Source organism: Sprattus sprattus (assembly GCF_963457725.1).
Source record: "Sprattus sprattus genome assembly, chromosome: 5".
Lineage (NCBI taxonomy): Eukaryota > Metazoa > Chordata > Actinopteri > Clupeiformes > Clupeidae > Sprattus > Sprattus sprattus.
Genome location: NC_137924.1, coordinates 23204048 through 23227257, shown reverse-complemented (window position 1 = coordinate 23227257; position 23210 = coordinate 23204048). Strand labels below are relative to the sequence as shown.

The window sequence follows — 23210 nt, the reverse complement described above, 5'->3', positions numbered from 1 at the left end:
CCCCCACATAATGAAATGTAACCCCAACCCCTCCTCTGGTGCCACCGCAAAATCTACACCTTACCCATGAACATGTTATTCATCGACAGAGTTACATTTTCATCCATTTAAAATTATGCTTTGTTTTCAGTTATTTAATTCTGTGTTTTGTTGTTGTTATAAAGTGGGTCCCCACCTAGAACCCAGTTTTTTGGTTCAGAGGGTAGAGCACACCCCGCCGCCCCCAGACTGCAGTATGTGCCCCATCTGGCCTCACATGTCAAAAAAGTCTGCACCCGCCAAGGGGTCTCACAGCTAGCCTCAATGCTCACAAAGTTCTTTTAACCTCACTTCTTCTCTAGGCCTGCTTCAATTTGAAAGCCTCAAACATATTTCCCAGATGAGTGGTGTGTGTGTGTGGGTGTGTGTGTGTGTGTGCATGTATGTGTCAGTGTGTGTGTGTGTGTGGCCATGTCATTAGCAGTGACAAATTGGCCAGTGCTGGTCGTTTTTTAAAACAGTGGGACTCGCCTGAATTCTCCCTCCACTCTGTACGCGTCAAACGGTTCCCCGGAACTGTGGCCCTATTATGCATGTAAATGGCCATCATGGATGCTAAAAATTTCATTTAAGCCATTAATGACTGCTTCAGCAGGGTCTGGCTCCCCCTTAATGATGCCGTTCAAATCCTAATTAAAAGTATTTGTCTAGTCTCTGTGACTGTGGCTGTCCTGTCATCAGAGTTGATCACCCCTGGCATGGTGACAGGGACAAAGAGACATGGAGCAATACAGAGGAAATAAAGGGATCCAGCACTGTGCACCGCTAATCTCTTAATGGTCACACAAAATGGCAGTGGATTTCAGCTCTGAACTTTATTTTAAAACAAAAGAAAATGGAAAAAGGCCCATTTCTTGCTTTTGACTGAGACAGAGAGTCTGTGACAAGACAAAAAACTTACAGATGATATATAGATTAAAATAAAGATGAGAGAGAGAGAGGGAGGAAAGACATTGAGACTGCACTGAGTTGAAGAGGGTGTAACCTGAGATGTACGGTAAGTGAGAGAGTAGTGGTGTGAGTTCTTCACTGTGACACGCCCAAACTCACAAATGCATTATCACTCAGCGACTTCTTATCACCAATGAAAACATGGCATTGTCACGGTCAGAGGACTCGTAGAAGAGACCTTGCCAAAGGGAAAGCGCCCATGTTTGACATTTTACCCATCCTGCACCTAGGGGCCGTGGACATTAGTCCTGAAGTTCTGCCCTATTTAAAGAGCTACATGCTGGAGACGATGTGACAGGTGCTTTTGTCCCTTCACATAGTCTCAAACATCTAGTTATTTTTAATGTGCCCATGCAGATAAGTGGCAAGGCCATTTTTGAACCTTGCTGCCTCACCCTCTAAATATATCTTCACCTTCAAGATATTATGTCCCCCCTCACCCCCTGCAATGTGGTGGAAGGACACTTACCAGTACCATTGATGTCGCCGTGGCGCCAGACGTGGTTGCCCGGGCCATCTCGGCTGTCGATCTCCTCATTGCCACGGCAGGAGAGCAGGGCGTGGCCCACGCGTGGCGAAGCCTCAAGGCTGGGCACGCCTGCTGGGCTGCCTTCGCCGTCCGAAGCCAGCAGCCTGTCCTCATCGTCTGACTCGGAGCCAGCTTCCACCACATTCTCGTAATTCAGTACTGTAATCAAAAAAGAAAAAGAAAGATTTCTTTGGTTAATATTTGTATAAAAAACAGGGCAATAACTTTAACATTTTGCCTCAGCATTTCAGAACAGAACTCATCAGCAAAATATGAGGATTTGTCTTTCGTCCTTTGACATGTCAGTACATTACCAGTGAAAGACTTATTTTCATTACACCGTTTTTCTTAGTAATTTCACACATGTAATTGGCTACAATATTTATTTCCCCCAGTCACACCTTAAACACGGTCTCAAAATTCATAAAGCTCAGAAAACCTCTGAAATTATACGCCAAGCCAGACCAAGCCGTTTTCTAAAACATCATTCAGAATGAAATAAACGTATCATTAAGCTTAGTGAAATGGGGAGGCAGACCAAAGTGTTTAAAAAAAAAGGGAAAATATTTGACTATAAAGTTATGACATCATGGGAACAGCCGTAAAGGAAGTGGGGTCGACGGGACAAAGAGCACCAATTTTCAGGTTCATTTTGAGTGCTGTGTATGCCTAATAAAGCAATCTTTCGTTCGGCTATCAAGCACCTTATCTCTTGAGACAGCTGCCAACTGGAAAAGCGAGTGGGAAGTGGCTCAAATGGTGCGATTTGAGACCTAATTGCTTATTCTTGAGAGAATTTCAGCTTGGGAAAATTATAATTTTTTTGAACATTTCAACAAATTAACCTTTCGGGGGTCTGCTCTTTTGGCTCTACTCAGAGCTCCCTCGTGTTGTACACAGACGAAAATGGTTTCAGTCCTCCGACAACATACCAACGATGACTTCTTTTTTTTTAACCAGGTTCCCAAGGATCGCGGTCCAGTAAGACCTGCTATTTTCTTTCCTCTCTCTCCCTCCTCCCCAGAGGACGTGAGGATTAGCCTGCGCATAACTGATCATAATATGATCTTTGTCTGATCGGCGGCTGTGCATTTGCCTCAGCAGACAACTGCACAACAGGTGCAAATTAAAAGGGGAACCATTGCAGGGGTACAAGGGCGAGCAAAATGTGCTGACCCTGGATGAATACCAGGGGAGGAGAGAGAGGGGCAGAGGGGCGTGGGACAAAAACCTTTCTTACTGAGAGGTGTGACCACAAGGATTATTTAGTGTGGGCTCCGGACCGAGTAATGCCTGTGTGTGTGTGTGGGTGCGTGTGTGTGTGTATGTGTGGGTGTGTGTGTGTGTGCATGAAAAAAGGGGAACAAACTAAAGAGAGACGTAAAGAGAGAAGTGGAAAGTAAGATGTGAAAACTCACTGTGTGGTCTGGATATACCTTGGACCAGAATGCAACTTCTTTCCCTCCCCCTGCCTCCCTCCCTCCCTCTCTCTATCTCTCTCTCTTTCTCAGTCACACACACACTCCCTCACCCTTCCCTCTTTCTCACTCACTCCGACATAATAAGCAGTTACAGTCATTTAAAATTGGGCACAAGTAATCTTCAAAGATGCTTGTTATGTTTGTACATATAGCAAAATGGTTATTTAAAAAAAAAAGGAAAAAAAAACTCTTTTAGGCCGGGAGCTCTGGGCACTAGGGACTTATGAGTCAAACCCAGCTCTGAGAGCAAACAGGAGGGGGAAGGGTGGGAAGGAGTGGGAGATCGGAGACTGAGGTGAGGGAGCTGAATATTAATACCCACACTATGGAGTTGTTTGACTCAGGCGCTGGCCTTCAAACAATCCCACACACTCCCGCTGTCAGACAGACAAACAGACAGACAGACAGACAGACAGACAGACAGACAGACAGACAGATAGACAGAACGAGGCACCAACATTTTGTTTGGTTCTTCATCATGTACTTAAGTTGGCGCCATTTCAGTTTTGTTTTTTTTTTGCCTGCAATCAACCTGTTATGCACGAGACCTTAACACCGCAGAACTCATGATAATACGGTCAGTTGATACTTCCACTTTTCCGCGCTCTGCAAACATGCTTACATGTCAAGGATGGCCAACAGAAAGCGAAGACAAATACCTTCACTTCTGACAACACACAAACAGACGTTCACATATTCCTTTCTCACACTCACAAACACACACACATACTCACACACACACACATACCCCCACCCCCCAACTCCCTTACTTGTGCGATCTGAATAGAAAAAGCCAGCGACTTCCCACACAAAGGCAATCCATCACAATGTTTGCTTCTCAGGTCACATGGGTTTGTCAGTATAGCAGATGTGACAGAGAGCTGGCCTCTTTGTGTGTGTGTGTGTGTGTGTGTGTGTGTGTGTGTGTGTGTGTGTGTGTGTGTGTGTGTGTGTGTGTGTGTGTGTGTGTGTGTGTGTCTGGGAGTGTGTGTGTGTGTGTGTGTGTGTGTGTGTGTGTGTGTGTGTGTGTGTGTGTGTGTGTGTGTGTGTGTGTGTGTGTGTGTGTGTGTGTGTGTGTGTGTGTGTGTGTGTGTGTGTGTGTGTGTGTTTGTGTGTGTCAGAGAGAGATAGAGAGAGAATGACTATGTGCAGTTGTTGGCTTAGACACACTGCATGTGATCACTTCAATCTACTTGCACATTAACATAAATGTACCTCAACATACATTTATCTCACTAAACACTCTTTCATTCTTTTCCGAAGGTTATATTTCTCTAAAAGCTTGTTTTAACTATGCACACAGGTCAAAATCAAAAGGAATTTCCTTTCTGCCAGCTCTAAAGCACATCCTCCTTTTTGATTCTTTCATTTAAATTCTAGTAATGCTGTTCCCACCAAAGGCCTTAAGTGGTAGTGGTACTTAATCACACCAAGACAGACACACAAACTAACAACTGCTCTCGTTTCTCCCCAACAGTCTTCCTTTTTCAAAATGGTAACGTGCAGCATTTCCCTTGCAAATGGATGCCATGACCCTAAATTTCACAAACCGCATTGCTCAGTTTTCCCCCCTCCCCTCCCCTACCCCAACCCACCCCCCCCCCCGCCCTTAAGTGTGACCGTTACGTCCGGAGTGCTGACAGGTGCATGATGGTACCTATCACCGCCGTTCAAGTGTCGTGCTGACGCGCGTCTGTCGTCCCTGCACCGCAACTCCTCTGAGACAGTGGAGGCTGCTGCACCTTAAAATTCCCCCAAAAAGTCGACTCAAAAGGCAGGCATGATTTCATACGATACACTCCTATTTCCAAAGGGGTCAGGTTCCACTGAGGCATATTCTCCTGTTATCTTCCAACTTGCAGACATATTTATCCATTGTCGTCTCGCCCTGTCTCTCTTATCTTTGGTTGTGTTTTTGCCTCGGTGGCGAAGAGATGTGAGGCAGGATCATCACGGCGCTCAGGCGAAGGTGACTGCTGCATTGTGAAGCTGGCGTACTCGCTCCAGGTGATCCACTGCCTCTGTGCTCCTGACGCTAATGACGATAGAACTGCCAAGCCAGTGGAAAATAACTGCTCTCTGTTCTCTCTCTCTCTCTTTCTGTTCTCTCTCTCTCTCCCTCCCTCTCTCCCCTTTTTTTTCTCTCTCTCTCTCGCTCTCCTGTGCAGTACGCATCACCTGAGCGACAGAAGCGGAGAGGTGGGGGGATGGGCAGAGTAGGTAAGGCTGTGGTTGCAAGCAGGTCGCTGCCTAGTGGCTACACGCTGGAAGTGGCCCCTGAATGATCCAATCGAATTCAGGCACTTTGTCCTGGAGCAGCTGGGCATGAAGTTTAAAGGGCACTCAATTACAACGAAGCGTCTACGACCTGTATGAATTACCTCGTGTCATTTCACTTCAGTTAATTTTGCATTATAACAATCAAAATGTACTATTTATTTTCCAAATAGTTACGTATGAATTATGAATTACGTACCAATTCCCAGATTTCCTACCAGACTACAGTTTCATTAATAGTGTTGTTCTTAATGGCTGGACGTGAGTAGTGACTGCAGTAGTGTTTTGTAGCTCGCTGACTGTATGTTTGATGGACACCTAGAGGTAAATGTGTACTGGGCTATTCAAGCGACCGATGCATCACCGGCAGGGGAGGCTTTGAGGAAGGAGGGCAGTGTGTGGACGGAACAAAGGCCCAGGAAGAAAGAAGAAGCCTTTGTAAAGACACCACGCTCAGTGAAAAAACTCAGCAATGCGTAAACTATTACCTAAGACCTGGGGTGCACTTATATGTGTGCGGGTGTGTGTGTGTGTGAGAGAGAGCGAGAGAGAAAAGAGTTAGGGAGCCAGGGAGTGAATATTTTTTTTGGTTTGTAGTGTGTGTGTGTGTGTTGTTTGTGTGTGTGTGTGTGTGTGTGTGTGTGTGTGTGTGTGTGTGTGTGTGTGTGTGTCTGTGTGTGTGTGTGTGTGTGTCTGTGTGTGTGTGTGTGTGTGTGTGTGTGTGTGTGTGTGTGTGTGTGTGTGTGTGTCTGTGTGTGTGTGTGTGTGGTTGCGTTCAGCTCAGGGCAACCCCACCTGCTGTGGTGTGGTGTTGGGAGGGGGGGGGGGGATTTGGAGAGGACGACAGCACCCTGAACTCTTTCTACCGTGAGGCGGCAACAGTAGACCAGCTCTAATTGAATTAAACTCCCATTTGTCTACGCCGTGATGGCAAGCAACAGGCTGCAGGACAAAAAAAGAGGAGGGAGAAAAAAAAGGAAGAGAGGAAAAGAGAGAAAGAGATGGTGGAGGTTTGCTCAGGCAGCCAGACGGTTCACCTTTAGCCCCCCCCGCCCCCCCTCTACTGCCCCCCTCCTGGACACACCATCTGTGCCCAGCTCCTGCACATGCTGCCTCTCTCTCGACAACTGTTTGGGGTCCCCACCAGTTACAGCAAGACTTCTTTGCTTGTGTGTGTGTGTGTGTGTGTGAGTGTGTGTGTGAGTGTGTGTGTGTGTGTGTGTGTGTGTGTGTGTGTGTGTGTGTGTGTGTGTGTGTGTGTGTGTGTGTGTGTGTGTGTGTGCGTGCATGTACGTGTGAGTAGGTGTGTATAGTGCCACGGAAACGCTTTTGTACAGACCCCTTTCTTTGGTCAATCTGTAATCACTAGATTGAAGAAAAACACATCTATCTATTAGCACTGAAAATCAAAGAGAGATATTAAGATATTAACAGGGTATATTAAATAACATGATTCAATTACTGTGTATGTTCTGGTGCAAGTGGCAACAACAACAACACATGCAAGGATAAATAGAGATTTGGATTCTCTCTCTCTCTATCTCTCTCTCTCTGTCTCTCTCTCTCTTCCTATCTGTGTCTCTCTCTTAGGGAGTTAATACTGGTCAATTAATATGCAAATCTCCAAGCAGATGCTCTGCGCTTCAACGCCCACAGTGTGATACTAGCCTGTCGGTCACTGGCTGTTAAAACGGTTACAAAATCAAACAAACACCAGGATCCTTTTCAAGGGGGGAAAATGTATGTGTGTGTGTGTGTGTGATTGTGTGTGTTTCTCAGTGTGTCTGAGGCAGAGAGAGAGAGGGGGGAGAGAGAGAGAGAGAGTGAAAGAGTGAAAGAGATGGAGCGAGGGAGGGAGGGAAATGTTCTGTTTTGTTGTTTGTCTGCCTCATCCGTTTAGACACTGGGGGTTAAAGCCTGCCATTGAGACCACCTCCCCTTTCCGGCGTTCTGCTACATTTAATGAATCAAGTAAATGTTTGAATTCAGCTGCCATGTTGTATGGATCTATTCCGCACTGTACAGAAAACAAATGGACAAATGCACTTTTGTTTGATGCCCTTAAATGGATCCTAGGAATGACATCCCCCTCCATAGATCTGCTCCGGGCTTTAACAGACCCAGTATTGATTTCAGGTCTAAAATAAATAAATACATTTCTGTACGGCTTCTCTGTTATAGTTCGCTCAGTGCCTATCTGCTAGACTCGTATGATTAGCCTTGGATCGTAAAACTCTCCAGCAATGGCTGCCACTGCACCACTCTTTCTGCACGTACTCCTACTCGTCTTTCCTCGTCTTCCAAAGTGAAGAAGCCAAAGGTGCTTTCTCCGCCTCCAAACAGGTCCAGATGGCTCCAAAATGAAACCTCAAAGAGGGTTTTAAATGGTATTTCACAACCAAGAGACAGGTTGCTCATGAAATATTCACACGAGGAGTGGTCGTATCCCTCCCAACATTCCCCCCTCCTTCCCTGTCCATTATGGCTTTTTTAACCACGCTGCCCCAGTACCCGTAATACGGAGCTGAACAAAACCTAATGACTAATGGCTGTGCTTTTGAATCTGTGCACACATACATTTACACCAGTCAGTCTCAGCCCTTGTTTTACAGACCCTTAAGATCGTTCCTGAAGAAGAAAAGAAAAAAAAAGAGTGAGGAAGAGAGAAGGAGAGAGAGAGAGAGAAAACAGTGCACTGAGGTTTCTTTCCTGTGCAATGGGAGGAAAATGCAGTTCCTTGGTTTTGGGGTTTGGGCGGTGAGAGCTTCAATTATAGAGTTCATCCTGGTTGTGTGACGCACGAAGAGGATGAGATCCATGCTCAACGTTTCTGTCTCTCTCCTCTCCTTTGACCTCTGAGTGCTCACTTCACATTTCCAACCTTTGACTACACAGGCGCAAACAATATTTTGTAAGTATGACCGGTGAATGCGCATAGTTCACACACACAGAGACACACATACACACACACCCACACACACACACACACACACACACACACCCTCATGGTGCTGTGACTAGTGTGCTCTGGGCTGTGGCAGGTTGTCAGACACATGACACATCAGCTGGCTGTCAGAGGTGGAGATGGGGAGGTAGTGTGTGTGTGTGTGTGTGTGTGTGTGTGTGTGTGTGTGTGTGTGTGTGTGTGTGTGTGTGTGTGTGTGTGTGTGTGTGTGTGTGTGTGTGTGTGTGTGTGTGTGTGTTGTGGGGTATAGTGTGCCTTTGTGGGGGGGGGGGTCGGAGACCTGGCTCCACTCATACCCCCTCCATCCCCTCCCACCCTCCCTGGTCCAGCAGGGGCCTGGAACATAAAACACACACTCAGGAGCGCAGGACAACAACTGTCACCGCATCTGCCACTCCTCTGGTGAGCCTCCACACTGCCCCAGCAGAGCAGCTCGGGCGTCATCCATTACATTCCGCTGAGAACAACTAAAAAAGGCTGTCGAAAAAAACAATAACACCGTTCTAGAGGGTATGTATTTTATGAATTAAGTTATTGAGGCTGGGGAATTTTTGTGCTTTTCAGAACTTATGAACGTGCAGGAAACACAAACACACACACACACACTTATGATTACTAAGAATGAGATGGAGAAAGCAAAGCAGAGAAAGATTGAGAGAAAGAGAGGATGACTAAGGTGACTAATTTAAGTAGTAGCGAATGAAGCCATATATATGCAACAGGAGGACTATTTTGGGGACTGTTTGTAGGTGTGCAACTGTTGCACTCAGCATACAGAAAGATTAGTGGGGGGATGAAGGTGTTCAAACAGGCCTATATTGTGGGTTCGTTGGAGCTTGAGCTACACTCAACAGTCACCAGCTGGCAGCGTAGGTGTGAGCCTTTGAAAGAGGTCAGTGTGTGTCTGCCTGTGTGTGTGTGTGTGTGTGTGTGTGTGTGTGTGTGTGTGTGTGTGTGTGTGTGTGTGTGCGTGTGTCTGTGACTCTGTGTGTGTGTCTGTGACTGTGTGTGTGTGTGCGTGTGTGTGTGGGGAGGCATGTTTGGAGGGGTCCTGCAAAAAGGGAGGGCCAGCCCACCAATAAAAAATAGAGCCCCCTTGGTCAAGGACCTTCAATCAGAGCAGCTCATTCAGATGTTAATGAGAGAGTAAAACACATCTGTTCCCCTCCCCCAGTCCCTCTGCTCACATCCACACATGCTCCATGCCAGGATCTTTTTTCACCTGAATAGCATCCCTGCCAGGTAGTGCACAACAGAGGGCTTCCCTTCTGTCCTTTATGTCCTGACCCCATTAGCCCAGCCCACTGCCTGCCTCTTCCCTATTGCCCCCACTGGGGTCATCTGACCTGCAGTCCATCATGGCCCCCATCCCCGGGTCCCTTATAATCTGGCTGGAGTGAAAGGAAAAACTGTTGTAAAGGCTGTATACGTATATACGTAAAATAAAACAAACTTGCCATAGGAAAGGAAATCAAGCATCCTATAAAAAGAGTGAGAGGGTCAATTGAAATCTATAATTTACTGTCAGTTTCCACCCTTTCCGCCACACACACACACACTCACACGCACACACACACACACACTGTACATGCTATGAGGAGTCATAAACGTCCCTCCAAGAGAGCATATTAGGAGTGGGCCTGAGAGTGGAGAGCCAGTAAATATTTGAGCGAGCATTGTTCCCGCTGCTTCCTGTGAGATCTGAGGATGACTTGTCTTTCCACTCAAGGGGCCCTCGAGGGAGCTGCCGCAGATCATATTATCATCCAAAGCGGAAGTCGTATTCATTCTGCCGACCGCGTAACGGCCCTCCCAGGCAACATCATTCGCCGCACTCCAGGTTCCTGAGAGGCTTTGTGTGCAGAGCAGGAAAAAAGCCCTTGGTTAACTCCTCAAGAACCAAGACGATAGCATCTTCCACTGTGCCACAGTAGGGTGTTTTCTTTTTTTTACTGTGATTTAATGCAGCAGTAATGGTGAAGAATTAGGACCGACAACTTCACTGTTACACACAACACTATTCAAACCCTTTTCAATTCCTCCCCAAGCATACATACTGAAGCATAACTCAAATGCTTAGCGTGACTTCATGAGTGATTTGTGAAGATTAAACCTTTTCACTTTCTGTCATTGTGGCCGGTCACACAGTTCACAGAAATGAACAAGCGGGGCAATATTTCACCTACAGTAAGGTATCTCTGGGCAAACCCATAAAGTGTGTCGAGTCATTTCTTTAGAAAAAAACGTGCTCGTCTGCTTGTCTACTATTGCTTTGGCACCGTTGGAGCGTGACATAATCAGGAATTGACACCTTGAGCTCAGCTTGGCCAAGACGTTAACTGAAGGCTTCTTTGAAAAAGCTTATCACCGTGCTTCATCTCTTCTGCTAACTTCAAACTCAACTCAGCACGTGGACGACTCATGCTCACGGTGACTCAGCAGCCGAGAACATCACCTGACTGGCCAGCCCCCTGTCTCATGTACGGGGCCCTCTTTTTTGTTTCTAACTACGGCTTTCCAGTCAACAAACAACAAGCATGGCAACTATCAATTCAGAGTAATGTCTTAGGTATTTCTTAGCCTGTGAAATGATACCGAATCACCTGTTTTCTAGAAGAATCTTACTTTGTTTCATTTGTGCATTTAGGATGGAAAAATTATGAATAGGAGAAATTGTCGACTTGAAGAGATGCACCTTGGCAAAATGCTTTCCTGTATGAATGCACCCTCAATTTGCCATTCTTGAAAACCAGGTGCTTGGTCAAAAGCATGTGACCCACAATGACAATGAGAGAAGCTCAGTCTGAACAGACATTCACATTCTTCCATGCCCCGTTTACCAAATATTTGGTGTTGCCATGGTTAGCATGAAGCGGAAACCAAAGCATCTGACCCAGCCTGTCACTTGATTTGAGCTCGACTTCCTTAATGCACTATAAAAGCAATTAGGGGGCAGGAGGACCTCTATGAGTCAACATTGTACTTGCTCAACAACTGCACATTCTTGTGCTTCCAGTGCCATATTGTTCCCCATTCGACTCACTACTGCGTCTGCACCAAACCATTACAACTTGGCTTTATTGCTTTAGATAGGCTCTTAACTGAATTAACTGTGCCACATACAGTCGCGGTCTGTGGGCAGAGGAAAAACAGTCTAATATTGCCATTGTATGAAATGTTATTTATAATTGCAGTCGAATCAAGCGACTGCACTGTGGCTGTGTCAGAGGGCATTTGATTCGATTATCTGAAGCAGATCAGTAACATTTGGCAGAGGAGGAAGAATTTCCTGCACCTCACAAGACCAGTAATTTTGTAGCGACGGTGTGTCATTTGTTGAACACGGGGAAAAGGAAACCATCGTACATGTTGACTTTGATAAAGGCTCATTTCACCAATACAGAAATGTTGACTTCCTTTGTTTGGTGTGTGTGCCACTATGTGGGAGTGTATGCATCTTTGCCAAAACGCCAGGTTATTTTGAATTTTTTTATATTGCGCATCTAAAAAAGTCCTTATAATTTCAATCTATTTATGCACGATATAAGGTAACTGATCAGGGGAAACTACGCTCTGGTGGAGTGGTGCCATTGCAATTGAAAACTGGGTTGTGTCTGAAGCCTGAACATTGCCTGAAAGGAGTGTGACCAAACTCCAGCTGAACTGAATAATGTATACACCCTTATAAATTTTGGCAATGATGAAGCAATTTATGCCTTAACAGCCCACAAGCTTCTCATGGGGAAGCAAGGCCTACTTCCAAAATGGTTGAATTATTCATTGACCCAGGTGGAAGTGTGTTTTCACCCGATCTGACAAATGAAAGCTGGATATTTGCCTCGCTACAGTTTAAGAAAAAAAAAAAACTCGGGAAGACAGAAGAAAAAAATATCCTCCAACAGCAGTTGATAGGACAAAGCTATGTTTTGGGTGATAGAAAATCCATAGCTTTGATCCATCTCTTGGGAAGGCATTTTTCTAGTACCTACGACCTGAGCTTGAGTTGCCAGGTACTGGGGCATAGCCAGCAGCTCCCAGCCCACACATGCTAATATGCCGCCTTGGCTGGTGCGGTTTGTTGACCTCTGACCCCGGAGTGGCTCACTTAAGGGTATCATGTTCAATCTTACCACATCTCAAATGTTTGCTGCATGTGTTACAATCTCCCTATGGCTTGGCCCGGTTTGTTATTGCTTGCTCAGAATGCATCCTCTGTGTATTGCTACCTTATATTGTCTTGTGTTAGATATTACTTTGCTCTAGGATTCCTGGTGAACGATGTATGTTTTGGCTGTTTTTCCCTTTTGTCAGTTCAGATATACTTAAGATATGAAACATAGTCAAAATAGTATAAAAACATATTTTTAAGCCAATTTTGACTATGACCTTTAATATCAACATTGTTATTCTATTAACCTCAAATTTGATAGACGGTTACTTTTTTATCAGAAATTCTGCCTCCTGATTAAGCACTGACAAAAACCACAACCATCCCACTTTTCTGCAAATGTATTGGGTGATAATAAGACAAGCAGCCATGGGGAGGAAAGGAACGGACAGTGTTTGGATAATGTGCTTTGAAGTCCTCATCTATAAACATAGTATGGAGTTATGTATGGGGTTACAGTGCATGTGAGGAGTCAAAGACTGCCGGGGTATCTAATCACTGTTCTTGGTCGGTCTTGAGGGACAAGGGGGTGGTCTGGGGGAGGGGTTGTAATTTGGGATTAAAAGTGCGTCTGAGGGGGGTGTAGGGATCGGGGCGTAGGGGCGGGGGCAGAATCACCAAAAGATGAATCATGACATAGATAATACACACAGCCTCATGAATATTCAAGACAAACCACTCCTTCAGATTAATAAGAAGACTCCACTCTAATTACTGACAAAGGATCCCGCTACGAGATCACAAACTCAGACACACACGCACACACACAGACGCATTAACACACAGACACAATGGTACAAACACACACACAAGAAAAAGCAGTCACACAAAAAGGCTAGATTCTTGCATAACATCAGCATAACAGGTTCCCCCCTCCTGAACCTACCGCTACTTTTTTATAGCCACTGTGAGAAATGTTGCGTGTTGCGCCCCAGTGTCATGCTGTTGCAGCTCTTTGTACATTTCCTGCTCCCAAAAAAATAGCAGTAGTGAAACTCACTATCAGGCAGACCAGAGCTTTGTGCACCATGATCATCCAAACCAGGCTTGGTACACATGCATGAACAGGGGGGGCTTTGGTGTGGAAGGGCATGACAATTCACAAGATGGTGAAACACGTTAAAGGCCCGACCTGTCATTTCAATATTATGCATATTCACAACATTAATGACACATAATGTGTCAGTATTTTCTCGACATTGTTTTGCTCATCATCTCAGATCAGTTGCAAAGTCAAGAGTTGCAAGTTTGATTTTTCAATGACAACATACATCTTTAGTCAGAGGATAAGCTGATGGTATAAACAGTTTGTCTCAGTGTTGTGATAAAACACACAGATGAATATAAAACTTGAATAAGGCACTATCTGTCATATTAAAGTACAGGCAGAACATTTCCCTGAAGCAGCTGGTTGACCTTTGACACTTTCTCCACCTGCTTTTATCACTTCCATGGCCAAATGTCACTGTCAAGTGGTCGTGAAAAGCCTAACGAGGAGCTGATGATGTTTGTATTTGAGAAGGCTGAGCTACTAAAACACAAAAACACTCTACTGCAGCCATTTTTGACCAGTAAGGCATGCAAATGAAGTGGATTTGTAAAAACACACTGAGTTGTATGTACAAGCAGACAAAAATGTCACTTTGGAGATCAAAGGGTTTCACAACCAAAATCTCTTTAGTTTTAAGGAACTACATTTTTTTTTATGTCATTTTCAGAATAGCTAATTAGAAGCTAATAACCAAAGTGATTGAAATTAATAAAGTTCAAGATTATCTCCTGTTTCAAATCTGCTCAACATGAGTGCAATAGGCATAGCAACTAGCCTAGGCAAGGCCTTAGCAACCTCTCAGGCTAGACACAGTCCCAGTGTTAAGGGGCCAGGGACAAGCAGGACAAAAGGTACTACCGTCTGTCAATTCGAATCGATTCACCCATCGTAGGTCAGCGCACTTTGTCCCTGCGGTGGTACCTTTGGAGTGACAGATGTGTGTCTCTTATATGTGACCTGAGAAAACGACCCCTAAAAGCCACCTGCCCCCGGGCGCAGAGCGGGTAATTTGTCCCCCCCACCCTCAACAACCCCTCCCCGCACACATACACACATACACACACACATACACTTGAACGCTTGCGCTCACTCTACACCGTCGATGGCGGTGCCTGACTGAGGTAAGAGGAGCTGACAGGCCCTTTCTCCCCGAGGCCAGACTTTCCAGTCAAGTGGAGCGGCAGGCGGGAGGTGGGGAGCGAGAAAAATAAAGAATCAAACAAATGACTCCAGAGCAGTCATTTAGTCCTCATATCTCCACCCTTCACAGCCCCAGCACCCCTTTGCATCCACAGACTTGACTCAGGGACCTCTTTAGCACCCCCCCCCCCCCCCCCCCCCCCTGCCCCTTAACCACACTCTGCATGTGTAATCTTCATGAGAACTGTAAATCATGTCACCTCCCTAAGGTATGTGTGGTGATAAAGTTTAGACAACGAGCACACCCGATGGAAAAGTGTTGTGTTGCCGAGCAGTTAGGAGGATGATTAGGGGAGTAATAAACTAGTTCGGCATGAATAGCTTGGCTCTTTCTTTTTTTTTATGTCGGGACAACATTCCAAAATATCCATCTCCGTGAAACAGTGTCTGAATCATCTGCCGTCTAATTGCACAGTACAGTTGCATTCCAGTGAATTTTGAGGTCGGGGACTCCAAGCCATCAGATTCATGTAATAAAGCGCCTATTCCCCAAGCCACTGGAGCTTCTTAGAAATGTTTACAAACGGCGTCCCCTCCCTTCTGGGGAAATATGAGGTCTATTCCAATTGCAAAGCCCATGCTGCGCTTAAAAACCAGTTAAGTGGGGTGGTGATTCTGTCGTCCCAAGACAATGAGGCCTTGAACTCCAATTGTGTGTGTGTGTGTGTGTGTGTTCTGTGTGTGTGTGTGTGTGTGTGTGTGTGTGTGTGTGTGTGTGTGTGTGTGTGTGTGTGCGTGTGCGTGTGCGTGTGCGTGTGCGTGTGCGTGTGCGTGTGCGTGTGCGCGTGCGTGTGTGTGTGCGTGTGTGTGTGTGTGTGTGGGTGCATGTGTGTTTGTAAGAGAGACAGGGGAGAAGGAGAGAGAGAAAGAGAGAAATGGTGGGCAGAATAGTAACAGACAGTGAGTAAGATAGACAGAGAGAATGGGTGTTGACTGGGGACTGGACAGAAAGTACAATGGGCTCAGTATAGTGGTGATGTGGATGCCATTGTGTTGGCTACTTGAGCATTTCTGTATCTCGCTGAAGCTCCATACAGCCTCATATGGAAATCTCCATAGGCGTACCACAGGAAGACTTTACAGATTTCCCACTGGCCAGGTGAAATAAACACAGTGGTACGACAGTATTCGTTCAAAAGCTTGTGCTTTGTTGATAGAAACACCATGATTTTTCTCTCAATATCAAGAACCAAAGTGAAACAAAAATTGATATTCTCTCTGTATGACCCGACTTCTGACTCATTTCCCCCACGTGCTGAAAAGGATTAGTCCACGCTGAGCTGTTTCAGCCAGGGAGGCTGCCAAACACTGGCCTGTCATGTAGGTGCTTTAAAACGACCCCCCCCCCCCCCTCCCCGACCTGAATTAGACTGTTGGGAGAGGAGAAAAACTTAAGCATGTGGTCTTGCTGTCGCAGGTGCGTTAGGTAAGAGCTCACTCTTGTTGCATATTCTTCAACTTCCTCCTTTAGGCTCAACAAATCAACATGAGCTTTTATTCCACCCTCTCTTTCTCTGTCTCTACTGTCAGTGAGGCACATTCTCGAGCGCAACAGGCCCTGTGGGGAAAGGAACCATTCCTGCTAGCTTTTCACACTGGTATTTTATTTCCTTATTGTAGTTGGAAGTAGGCCCACAACATCCAGGTGGAGCTCATTTCAAGGGCGAGCTCCAGAAATCTATTCTCGCCGTCCAGGGATGGACAAGGGTGACTAAGCTCGCTCACCTCTTGGCTCAGTGATGCCATTTTGTCTCCAGCTTTACACATCGCTTACATTTTTTTCCCTCCTTTCCCTTCAGAGCAATAACATATTATGGGAACTCGCTGCGTCCACCCCCCGATCATAAAATGTCACTGTTCTCAAACAAAAGGGCTCATGAAGCAATTACTCATGAAGTCTGAGTATTAGAGGAAGGACCTTCAATTGCACTGTATGACTGTAAGCACATGTACAAGCATTTCACAGAACTACAAGCAGGAAAAGATGTAAGATTACTTTCAGAGATGTAGTTCAGGGTTGTTGTTTAAAAATGAATCAAACTACTAGCTGCCTTGTACAGAGTGGCAATTCAAGCTTTTAACACATTCTGCTCTTTGTCACTGACATTAGAGTTCTGCTGGCAGCAATCTGTAAACAAACAGTGGTGTTTCCATCTAATTTCTTGTGAAAAGAAACATGTTACCTACATATAACTTGTCTAAGTGCTTTAAGTGGTAGTTTCTGATAGTTACAAGTTTTCTAATTGCATCATTATGAAGAGTTTGTGGCATTTGTAAAAATCTCTTCTGCCTCTACCAGGTGAATGGACATTTTACAACCGCACAATGGATGCGACCAGGATAAGGCCATCCCTAGGAAAAAGGGGGACGGCCTGGGCTTCCTTTAACACAGCGGGGTCTGGTAATAAACGCTCGCCCTTTTGTTCCCCGCACAGTTGGCAGGAGGATAGCTAACAATGCAGCGGCCCATAATGCCGCCTCCCGAGGGATGCTAATGCTAACACCAATTCTGTTACATTCAATCTCAGCAGAAAGAGGCGAGGTCGTGAACTGCCTTTTGCGTCAGCTCCAAAAAAAAAGGAGCTGTACTATTGTTCATCCACCCTTCCAAAAGATTTGCTGTTCTCATGTTCGAATGAGTTCAACTCAGAAAAAGGGACTATTTTCTTTACAATTCTAAGAGTCTTTCTGAGTAGCTGGTTTTCTGTGCAGATAATGTAGTGTAATATGCTGTTTACAGGAACACTGCGATTAACTGTAATTAACTGTAATGAATTCCTTGTTTCTCCCCCTTTCACTGGCCAGTTTACATGAAAAAAAGAGAGGGCCAGTGAGGGTTAGACTGAAGAGAGATTACAGTTGTTTTAACCACAGCAGTTATCACAACGTTTCAGATGGCCAGCCGACAAGCCCCCTCAAATTACTGATACAGGCTTGCGGCTGACTCCACGTCTCAGCTGAAGTCTGTTACAAAGCTGAGTTTCTTTCTCTCCCTCCCTCGTTTTATCAGAAGAGGTGAAGATAACGACCCTTCAGGTCTCCACAGGTCACTGCCACAGTGTCTTTGCGACTCTATCAGATTGGCCATGTGGTTCTCTTTCTCCGCGCTCCTCCTCACCTCCCCTTTCCTCTCTGACCCTAATCTGTGTTCTGCACCTCGGCAGGGGTGGGTGAGAGGTGGTGGTAGGAAGGAGGTGGGGGGGAGTCAGGTGTTGTTACAGCTGTGGTCAACCTACCCCCCCCCCCCCCCCCCCCGCCCCCAGCAAGAAAAAAGAAATGTGCTAGGGGGATGGAGATGGTCTAAGGGAAGATGGTTTAAAAGCACTAGGAAGTGTTTGGTTGATTAAAAGCAGATGCTGTGTGTGCATGGGGTGTCTGTGTGTGTGTATGTGTGTGTGTGTGTGTGTGTGTGTGTGTGTGTGTGTGTGTGTGTGTGTGTGAGAGAGAGAGTGTGTGTGTGTGTGAGAGAGAGAGAGAGAGAGAGAGTGAGTGTGCGTGTGTTTGGTGTGTTCATCAGCGCGTGTGGGTAGGTGGATGTAGTGGGAGGTGGCAGGCGATGGCACTAAGGTGTGACAGAAATGGAAGCCCACACTGTTGCCCATTCCAGAGCCATGCAGGCATCGTCCCTCCTTTAGCCAGTGTTGGCTCTGTTGGGGGGTGGTGGAAGGTATTGGGGGGGGGGGGGGGGGGGGGGTAATTTCACCAGCCTTTCAACCCCCTCACCCATCGTCGTCCCTCTGGGGAACTTAGGAGAATGTTACCAAGGGGTCACATAGCTATTTGAGGAGGGAGAAGACAGAGAGAGAGAGAGAGAGAGAGAGAGAGAGAGAGACAGGAGGGCACAAGGAGGAGAAAAAGAAGAAGAGTGCAGGGGGAAGGGAGGGGGAGGCAGGAGGAGGGTGGGGTGGGGGGTGAAGGTGTTAGAAGCAGGAGTAAATAAGCTAATAAATCGTGCTATTACGAGCCGATTACACAGAGCATTCCCCACTCCTCTGCTGCCTTTCAAAGACGCACCGCTTGCCCCGATGGTCTAAACGGTAAGGTTGGGGGAGAGGAGGGGTGGGATAAACACTTTGAAAATGGAAACCAGCCACCCCTCCAACCCTAACCCCCCTCCACCTACCCCCCACCAATAACAGGCAAAGCTTCAAACTGGGCCGCACGCCACCAGCGACGTCGCTAAATCCTCTCGAAGCCAGACTCCGGTGTTCCTTCGCTACTCAAGGTGCACTTCAGACTTGAAGTGAGCGAAGGGGGCCCCAGTGCACGCCCTTCTGCCTGTCGTGCCTTCTTCTGGAAGGACTTCTCACTTCATTGTTGAGAGAATGGGCTCAAATTAGCAGCTGCCGCTGCGGCTCAATAACAACCGCTGCCTGCCTGCCTGCCTGCCTGCCTGCCCGCCAGCCCGCCTGCCCGCCTGCCCGCCTGCCCGAACTCCTGTGAGGCACTGGCTTGTTTCTGGGGGTTCAATGGGTGTGCCAGGGTCTGGGACGGAGCATATGTGCACACACTGCCTTCAAAATGTATGTGAAAATGCATGATGCTTTGTCATTAAGGTTAATGCGCAATATTTGATTTCACCTGGCTAGACGGGGCAAGCACAGAGATGACAGACAGTCAGACAGACAAGACAGATAAACACACACAGACACACACACACACACACACACACACACACACACAGCAGTCATGTGAGGCTTGATTTCATATCAGCAGGGGTTCTTAACGTGTTACATTCCTAAGGACAACTCTGCTCAGGTTTCTCTTCTCACCCCTCACGCTAAAACAATGATCAGCAGCTGTAACTGTACTTCGCCACAATCTACCGTGCCACATGAACTAGGGGCCTTCCACTCTGAAGCCATCACCAACTTTTTTCAGATACAACATGTGAGTGAAGCATTTCAGCTACTTGCACTCAGTAGAAGTTGTTAAACAGGAAGAGTAAACAGAGTAGAGTAGAGTAGAGTAGAGTAGAGTAGAGTAGAGTAGAGTAGAGTAGAGTAGAGTAGAGTCGAGTACGGTAGTAGAGTAGAGTAGAGTAGAGTAGAGTAGAGTAGAGTAGAGTACGGTAGTAGAGTAGAGTAGAGTTGTAAAGTAGAGTAGTAATAGAGTGAATAGCCGCTCTCTACAAACTCTGCAGGTGTGTTTACAGAAGAGTTGTCTGTTTGCCATCCCTTTGCTGTCTGTTTCTTCTTTATAAGCTCATCACACCGTTTGAAAATAGTGCAGTCTGTCAGCTCCTGTGGCCTAGGTGTTTAACTGATGCAGACTTCTGAGAATTAAAGTGACACACAAGAGTGCTGAAATAGCACACAAAATGCCTCCCAACCACAGGCTTCTAATTTGATTCTATGGCTGGTAAATGACTATGCTATATATTGCGGAGCCTTTCTATACACTATCTATTTACCATGATCACCATCTCCATCATCATTAGTAGCTGGTGGTTAAGTTGTGATGGTGGCATCTTTGATTATGGGTTATAAATCATTATGAAGCTTCATAGGCTTTCTTTCCTCAGGATGGCTGACTGTTTAGAGAATCTCTCCTTTTGACTGGAGAGCCATCCCAGCACATTTGCTGGAGAGTGATGTATGTGTTTCCAAACAGAAACGGAAAAAAAAAGAAACAAAAATCTGAATGCAGGCCCACCCACACAAGCCACAGTGCCTGGAAGCTTGCACATGAAAGAGACGGTTGGGAAGTAAGGACAGCAAGAGGGATTCTGAACATACCAATGGGAGAATATATACTCGTGTATTACTTGTGTTGTATGTGCCTTACATCTGCTTGATGAAATACGGATTTGTAATTGTTAATTTCGAATTATTTTAGCTTTCATAGACATAAAAAAAATTAAGTGGGACAGTGCGGTTTTTTACTTTTCCTCCATGCGATATTTCTGTTTGCTGTATTTAACTGTAGATAGTTCTCTGCAGTGAGTGTTATTTAATATTATCAGATTGGACAAAACTATGAGATACACTGAAGATCCACTTCTCTCTGTTAGAGTAGACTTGACACTGAGGTGAGAAGTGTGACAAGGGCCATACAAAAAAAGTGTGACTAATAGTCAGGCTATCCTATTTTAATGTCACTAAAGAGGCCAGTTGTCTACAATATGAGCAGATTGTACAAGATAAAGCATTTCTCTTACCTATTTTCACCATCACACACGAAAAATGGCAGCCCATCAGCACCCAGAAAAGAAGAAAAGAAGAAAAGAGAACAAGGTTAGACTCTGGTACTTTGTTTTCATTTGTGAGTTGTTTAATAGCATTAAAACCTCTTGTAACTATTCATTCACTCACATTTGACTTGTATATGTTACATGTGACAAAAGAAACACAGCTCACATAGCCTAGAATGTTGTCTAGAAAAAAAGTGAAATGTTTCTCCACAATGTTGCCTTTTGAGGCTTGCTTGCTGTTCAGTGACACCTCAGCAGTCACACTTCTTCTATTTGTTTTCACGTGATATTTTTTTGTCTTTATTTCTCTATTTCTTTTTTTTTCATTCAGGCCTCTGTTTCGTTTACAGGAAAGCTTAAGAGGAGAGAGGCATTGCCCAGAAACTAATTTCCGGAGAGTCTGCACTGTCATACTTGGGAGAGTGGAGGAGGGGAAGGGGGTGTCAGAGAGAGAAAAATAATTAGTTTTCCTTCAATTGATTTGAATGGTGACTGTAGACATAACCAGGTCTTAATGAATTACCTTCTGGTCTGGTGCACGTATACATAAGTAACATGTTAATTACTGTCTGGTATTACTACAATCAATTTGCATTTAACCTAGATTTGGAGGGTTGAGTTTGGTTGATGTGCACAATCACAACACAAGCCTATTGATTCACAGGGATTTTCTTGTTGACATATTTACTAACATTCGTATTGTGTCTTGCACTGGTGATAAACATTGCATATCTAATGACCATAAGACAGAACAAATGTCATCCAATACAATATGTAAGATCTAGCTAAGAGAGTGCCATACACACACACAGAGACACACACACACACACACACACACACACACACACACAATATATATATGAACGTATATGTATGTATGTATATGTATGAATGTATATATTGCTATGTATCTATAGATGTGTTTATGTACAGTATATATGTGTTTAGATTTAGTAATATTCTCATCAGCATTCATCAACTCAGTGCTAATCTCCCTCCTTCACCTCCCCTCGTCTTAACCAATACATCACTATGTTCAGGTCTCATTTATTCACCCCATCCCAGACACGGAGACAAAGGACTCCCTATAGACAGGAGGCATGACCCCCCCCCCCCCCCACGCACCCGAGCCTAGTGGGTCACCTATTTCTTGACGCTGCGCCTCCTTTCCCACGGCAAGAACTGGTGCTGCCTCATTAGCACTTTCGTATTCGGGGCTAGGGAGTCTGGCGGAACTATTCTTTTCAGGTGAAACGGTTCAGCGTCGGTACTCCGCTATGCTAGCCTCACTCTCGCTCTGGCCCTCTCCCTCTCTCTACAATCTCTACAGCTTCCCCCCACCCCCTCTCCCCCCCCCCCCCCCCCCTCCCTACCATTGACAGACAAGTGATCATCCACGTGTTATGAAGAAGACGGTGTTACTTAATAGAGCGAAAGTACACCCTTAACAAACAAGAGGGACAAAGAGTCAAAAAAAAGCGGGAAAACAATACGAGCAGTGCGTCAGAAAAGTGAGCTGGCTAGCATAGCTTCCATTCGGGCTGGAGCAAGCAGGAAGTTTCCCACATGCGGAGCTGGAGCTAGCAGGAAGTTTCCCACATGCGGAGCTGGCTCATGTTCAGCGTGCGCTTATTTTAGGTTTCTCTCTTTTTTGGACAGGCCCAACGTCTGACCGAACCGACTCGCCACCCCCTCCCGACGTTTTTTGGGGAGTACGTAAGCAGACCTTTTTTCATTCCTTGCGGAGAGGTGTAGTTATCACATAACCTCTGAAAAAGGGAGGGTGCCAAGCCCTTCGCTAATTAGAAGGAACGGAGGGTGTAAGCTAGATCGTGAACTTAAAAAACACACACACACACTCACATGCAACTGCTGCAGCGCCCCTCTCCTTCTCTTTCTCTCTCCCTCTCTTTCCCTCTCTCGATCATTTGTTCGGGGAGAGGGGGAAATAAAACATTTCTAATGCACATTCTGGCTTTATTTTCTTTAACTCTGTGAAAGACCTCTGAGTGAAAAGAAGCAGTACAAAACATACATCCCAAATCTGAGCCCCTCAATCTAAATGTAACAATAACAGGGCTACACCAGACCGAGCAAATGATAAGCGTTTTTTTTTATGTCTGTTTATATTATTAGATAATATATGGAACTGTTTGCAGCCCAGATATTACATATTCTGTTCAGTACAGATTGTTTTATGTTAGTTTTGTTAGTAGTTTGAGTCTAAAATCTCCAGTGAAATAGTATGGCCCTACAGTCATGGGAAATAAGATTTTGGAGCTGGCAAATGGACAATGTTTATATGGCGCAGATATGGTGTTGACAGTGTTTCGGGCCGTCATTTCAGGGGAGGGAG

The 23210-nt window shown here is 45.6% G+C and overlaps 1 protein-coding gene across 1 annotated transcript in view; it reads right to left on the bottom strand.

Moving 5' to 3' along the window:
* zeb2a (zinc finger E-box binding homeobox 2a) overlaps window positions 1–23210 on the bottom strand; it is a 48674-nt gene that overhangs the window by 12794 nt on the left and 12670 nt on the right. Inside the window, exon 2 of the mRNA XM_080838837.1 lies at window positions 1460–1678. Within this exon, the coding sequence (XP_080694963.1) occupies window positions 1460–1678 (219 nt within the window). The remainder of the gene's footprint in view (window positions 1–1459; window positions 1679–23210) is intronic.